At 35.7% G+C, this 6,000-nt stretch overlaps 1 protein-coding gene across 4 annotated transcripts in view; it reads left to right on the top strand.

Annotated features, from left to right (window-relative positions):
* The first annotated feature begins 404 nt into the window (after positions 1–404).
* mtss1 (MTSS I-BAR domain containing 1) overlaps positions 405–6,000 on the top strand; it is a 64,740-nt gene continuing 59,144 nt past the window's right edge. For 3 of the 4 annotated variants that reach the window (XM_067373784.1, XM_067373782.1, XM_067373781.1), the window contains exon 1: positions 405–1,139. In XM_067373784.1, coding sequence (XP_067229885.1) covers positions 1,068–1,139 — 72 coding nt within the window. In that variant the 5' untranslated portion in view covers positions 405–1,067. The remainder of the gene's footprint in view (positions 1,140–6,000) is intronic. The other variant, XM_067373785.1, reaches the window with a different exon arrangement.

Raw genomic sequence — 6,000 nt, 5'->3', positions numbered from 1 at the left:
TTTTTATTAAACATTTTTATTCAAGATCAAAAGTTCTGATGAAATTTTACTTACACAAAAATTTAGATTTTTAGGTGATGCAAGTGCTTAACCTTTCGCAAGTTTTTGTAATCTAAAAATTAAGATAATAAATATCATCTTTAAAAAAAACTTTGTAAAAGTACAAATATTTCATATTGTCTCTAAATAATTATTATGAGGTAATAAAAAAAAACATGTATTATATTTACATAAGAACTGGAGGAAATGTTTAAACAATATAATAAAAAAAAAATAATAATAATTTAAAAAAAATAGGCTATTTTTTGTTGACAAAGTGTAACATTGTCGGAAAATCACGAAGATTTCCGAAGCGCTCATGCTCCGCCCACTTTTAAGTTCGTCCGCCAGCCGATCCACACAAACGGGTTAGAAAGCGAGAGAGAGAGAGAGCCAGGAGTGAATAATGTTTACCACTCGCTCTGTGGAATCTATCAGGAGTCGAAACTTTAGTCAGGTTTTGCCGTATTAATTTCACCCGAAAGCCTTATTCAAACTGCAACAGATCAAAATCATCTCTGTTAAGGATATATCAGCGGCTGGATCGACTGAATGAAACCATGAGGAATAAAAAACACGGCGGTTGTCGCGATCTACACTAACGTGACTATCGATCCAGCAGAGCCAAGCTTTTGAAAACGCCGAGCCAGGTACTTCGGCGCAGACTTTCAACGGTCAGTTTTTCCTGCGGGTTTACCTGTGCTTACGTGGCACTTTTTTGACCTGGAGACTTATTGTAAAAAAATCCCATTTTAGGCTTTTTATCCACTTTTATCGTGGCGATGCGATGTATTTTCAGAGGTTTAGTAAGTTGCGTGGCCGGGACTAGTTTACTTGCGCCGGGCAGCCAATCAGCGGAATAACACTCACTATTTTTGCTTTAATTTATCCTCATTTTCCTTATTCACACGACAACCTTCAAATACAGCCTCGTACCGCACCCTTCAGATTCTGACAGATTCTTTCCAGGCGAGCTTTCATAAGGAGGATAAGTGTCAACGCTACGCGTGTGTTTTTGGGTTGGTAAAATGGATGCGGGAATGGAGAAGGAGTGCAGCGCTTTGGGAGGGCTCTTCCAAATCATCATGAACGACATGAAGGTGAGTCCCTCTCAAATTAAAATAACAAACCCGATGCTTTGATTTCACCCCAACATCATGTGTGGGTTTGGAGTCTGTCTGCAGAAAGGCTCAGAATAAGTTATTTTCCAGCTGTTTTGGAGGGTTGGCAACAGTTCTGTGGTTGGCCGGCTGCTGATAGATGTGAATCCAGCCGCCCTGTGATGTGCGTCCTCTTCAAATCTCCATTTACATTTGTGTACTATGATCATCTCGGATATATGAGTACATTTACTAGTTTAAAAGACTAGTATACATTTAAGTTATATATAATGCAGTCAAAATATGAGGTTATTCCAGATTGATATGATTGATATGTTCAAAGGGACTTCAAAGGGATTGTTGACACACTAACATAAAAGTACCATGGAATTAACATTGCTAATTTGATATACACCATGGTATTTTTCTAAGTACCTACAAGTACTATCATTTACAGAAAAAATGTACCATGGTACTACTATATATTTAGCTTTGAAATGCTATGTAAATACACGAATTTCAGTACTGTGGTACTTTGATGCAATGTTATTGCAAGATCTCTACAATGGCACAATGTCCACAAATCATGGTATTATAGCAGCTCAATTTCCAAAAACACAATATTACTATAATATCCTATTGCAGTGATGTCATGATGGCAAAATCATATTCATATACCAAAGTGTTTAAATGGCACATCAAGGGACTTCAAAAACACTAGTTTATGTTCCAAAGGGCAAAGTATTTAAATGAGATTTGAATATGTTGGTATATGATATTGTAGTATTCATTCAGTATCATGGCTATATATCTAAATGTAGTACTATTACCTGGCCTAGTTGACAAAATCAATCATTTTATCCAAAATGTGGCAGCTCAGTTTGTCATCTGTCAGAAATTCTAGTTATCAGTCTTCACACATGCGGTGGTAAGTTATGTTCTGTTCTCTAACAGCAGTGTTGGTGACTCTCATTGCTGTAACTTCAATGACTGTCTGAATGTGATGATGCATTTTAGGCGATCTGTATGAAGACTTTTGAGGAACATTGTCAAACACTGACTGGACAGTGAATTTTATTGTATTGTAGAGCATTTTCATGTTTTATGTTAACAAATGCTGCTTGTTCATCATCATAACTCTAACGTTCGCTTAGTTGGAAGTGTGTTGTAATGCATTGGTGTGTGAGTGTGCCCAGGTGAGCAGGAAGTATTTAACGTGTGTCACATCCTGTTGTAAACACATGGCTCAAATGTGACTCAGACTATATTCATGATATTAAAATCTAGACAATTTTGCTTTCAGTTATGCATTCAGAATACAAGTTAAAGCATTGGGTTTTTTTTACCTACAGGTGCTCTCAAAAAGTATATGGACACTTTGGCCATATTAAAAAAATATGGTAATTAAAATATAATAATACTTAATTTATGTTATTATCATGCATACTTTATAGGCCTATTATGTGCAATGGCATTACATACAAATAAGTGTCCAAATACATGTTGGTCTATGTTATAATAGGAACATAGTTTGTTGTATGTTTGGCATTTATTGGTTTGTGTCCATGATGCTTATCAGTCCAGAAAATACATTTGAGTACATTTCCATGTTTTTATTTGCTCTCAGAGTTGAGGTATACAGTTGCAGAAGTGAATGAATGGACCAGCAGTTTTTTTGGCAAGGTCAGGCTATCCATTTGTATGCATGCTGCTAATGTGGAAATAGTCCACTTGACTCACAGGAAGGGGGAAGTGTGCAGGATATCCCCATGATTGTGTGTGTGTGTGTGTGTGTGTATGCACGCATGAATTTGCGTACATGTAAAGATATGATTCACAGAAAAACAGCTGCAGGGAATAGACAAAATTTTGGCCTGATAGTACTCAATAAAATAGCTCCGACCTTAGTGTACACTGATATCCAAGTGCATGGAGCAGAGAAGTCAAGTCGTTTCTATGAACGTTATCTAGATTTAAAGGTGCCATCGAACGTTTTTTTTTACAAGATGTAATATAAGTCTAAGGTGTGTCCTGAATGTGTCTGTGAAGTTTTAGCTCAAAATACCCCATAGTTTTTTTTTTTAATTGATTTTTTTTTTTAACTGCCTATTTTGGGGCATAATTAGAAATGTTGCGGCCCCTTTAAATGCTCACGCTCCCTGCCCATGGAGCTCGCACTTGCCTTAAACAGTGCATAAACAAAGTTTACACAGCTAATATAAACCTCAAAATGGATCTTTGCAAAGTGTTCGTCATGCATACTGCATGCATGTGTCGAATTATGTGAGAATTGTATTTATTTGGATGTTTACATTTTATTCTGAATAAATTTGAAGCTGTGATCCGTGGCTAACGGCTAATGCTACACTGTTGGAGAGATTTATAAAGAATGAAGTTCAAGTTGTGTTTATGAATTATACAGACTGCAAGTGTTTAATAATGAAAATATCGATGGCTCTCTTGTCTCTGTGAATACAGTAATAAACGATGGTAACTTTAACCACATTTAACAATACATTAGCAACATGCTAACAAAACATTTAGAAAGACAGTTTACAAATATCACTAAAAATATCATGTTATCATGGATCATGCCAGTTATTATTGCTCCATCTGCCATTGTGCTATTGTTCTTGCTTGCTTACCTAGTCTGATGATTCAGCTGTGCACAGATCCAGATGTTAATACTGGCTGCCCTTGTCTAATGCTTGAGCATGAGCTGGCATATGCAAATATTGGGGGCGTACATATTAATGATCCCGACTGTTACGTAACAGTCTGTGTTATGTTGAGATTCGCCTGTTCTTCGGAGGTCTTTTAAACAAATGAGATTTATATAAGAAGGAGGAAACAATGGAGTTTGAGACTCACTGTATGTCATTTCCATGTATTGAACTCTTGTTATTTAACTATGCCAATATAAATTCAATTTTTAATTCTAGGGCACCTTTTAAAGAGCTTGTTCACCAAATAATAAACTTTCTGTTAGCATTTGCTCACCCTTATGTGGGTGCATGTCATGACATAACTTTCATTTTGGGTTTACACACTCTTAAAGATCAGGTTTTATTTCTAATTGGGATATTTCATTTCCTTAGTTAGTTTGCAATCAAGCAATCAAACAAATACAATACAGAGTGCATAAACACTTTTACTTAAATAGGCTGGACTAAGTAGCTCTTCCCAGATTTCAGATGTAAGGTATATGGGAAGAATCACACTTTTGCACCAGTCTGTTTTCACATTAGTATATTGCTTTGGATAAATCTAATATCTGTATGCTCCCTCACCTCATACATTACACTCTGTTTCACCAAATTTCTACAAAGTTAAACTGTAATGCATTTAAAGTACCACACAAACTGCTGCTTACTTATGTAAAATGTCACTTACATTGAGAGCTCTCAATTTTAGCGTAGGCTGCAAAACCCAAAAGTGGAATATAAATTGAAGTCAGAGACAAAGTCATTGATCAAAAGTAAAGTTAAGCTGCCAATGTGAAAGTTGTTTCATCTAAGAATTTTACGCTATTCTAGCATGTGTTTATTTGAGAAATAATAAAAAATGTTGGCTACGTTAACGTTTTATGAATGTATATGTAGTTTAGTAGTGAGTGATGCAAGCTTGGTTAACATCTTGTACATTTTATTTTATTTATTTTTTTGCTTTTTAGCTTGACATTTATGGACTGAAGCGAGTGTTTTCTGAAATGCACATGACTTGATTTTTCCTTTTTACATCATTTAGAATTTTTTTTTTTTTTTTTTTTTGAAGTCTGTGATTCTGCTCCTCAGGTGCTACAAAAGGACAAGTTTGTGTTCTGAGGAAATTTTCTATTTTTGTTTACCAAAAAAGGTAGCGCATGCTCTATCAACAGTTGCACATAATCAAAGGGATAATTCAGTCAAAAATGATAATTCTGTCATTTACACATCCTCATGCCTTTCCAAACCTGTATGATTTGGGCTGTCATGGTTAGGAAATTTTGTCTGATGATGATTAATTGTCATAGTAATATATTTTTGTCCTAAACTCATCTTTTAAAGGAACCGTGGCTTTAATATGTCCACTGTTTCATCCCCATAAACTTCTAATAAGTAGCCCATTTTCATTATAATTAAGCATGAAATGTTTAATGACCAAAAATCTGTAATTGTAGACAGTATTTTAATTTCTGGATCCTGAACCATCCTTTGAATAATGGAACGCAATGCAGTGAAAGATTCCTTTGCCCTGTACAGTGTGATCTTTACTGGACCAGCGTGTTTGGAGGTATCATTGGACACCTCCATTTATTTGGAGAGAAGGATAGCACAACAGAATTCCATCTCCACCTGCAAAAATACTGTGAAAGATTGCTTTCTATCATAATACACAGACCTCGGTGAAGAAATGTGTCTTTGTAGGGTTCACAAGTTGACAGGAGGACAGCAGGTAACCCCAGAGTTTTCCCATTCTCTTGTACTGTTTATTTTAAGGTGCTGAACAGGGATCAGATTACTCTACTGTCTAGAGATTGTAGCCTGATCCTGAGACACTACATATAATACGTTAACGCTTTGCTTTATATGCTGAAGTGCATTAGAACAAGCAAAGAGGCATCTGGCATGAAAACAGTCAAAAGTGCTGCACAAAATAGATTTTTATTGCATTAGAAGCAAAGAGAAGAAAGTGAAGATGTGAGCAGGACTTGAATCTGCATCACTTGCATGTGCAACATTGTTTTGGAGCATGTCCGCTAATCACTCCAACAAAATAGTATTTTATCGCATATTCTTACAACTACGAATTTAGAAACCGGATGATTTTAGATCATACATGTAGTTGAATGTGAAATGAGAAATCTCATAAACGGGTTGGT

Source organism: Chanodichthys erythropterus, chromosome 21, assembly GCF_024489055.1.
Source record: "Chanodichthys erythropterus isolate Z2021 chromosome 21, ASM2448905v1, whole genome shotgun sequence".
Classification (NCBI taxonomy): Eukaryota; Metazoa; Chordata; class Actinopteri; order Cypriniformes; family Xenocyprididae; genus Chanodichthys; species Chanodichthys erythropterus.
The sequence above is the reverse complement of the archived record's forward strand: the minus strand, read 5'-3'. Positions and strand labels throughout refer to the sequence as shown.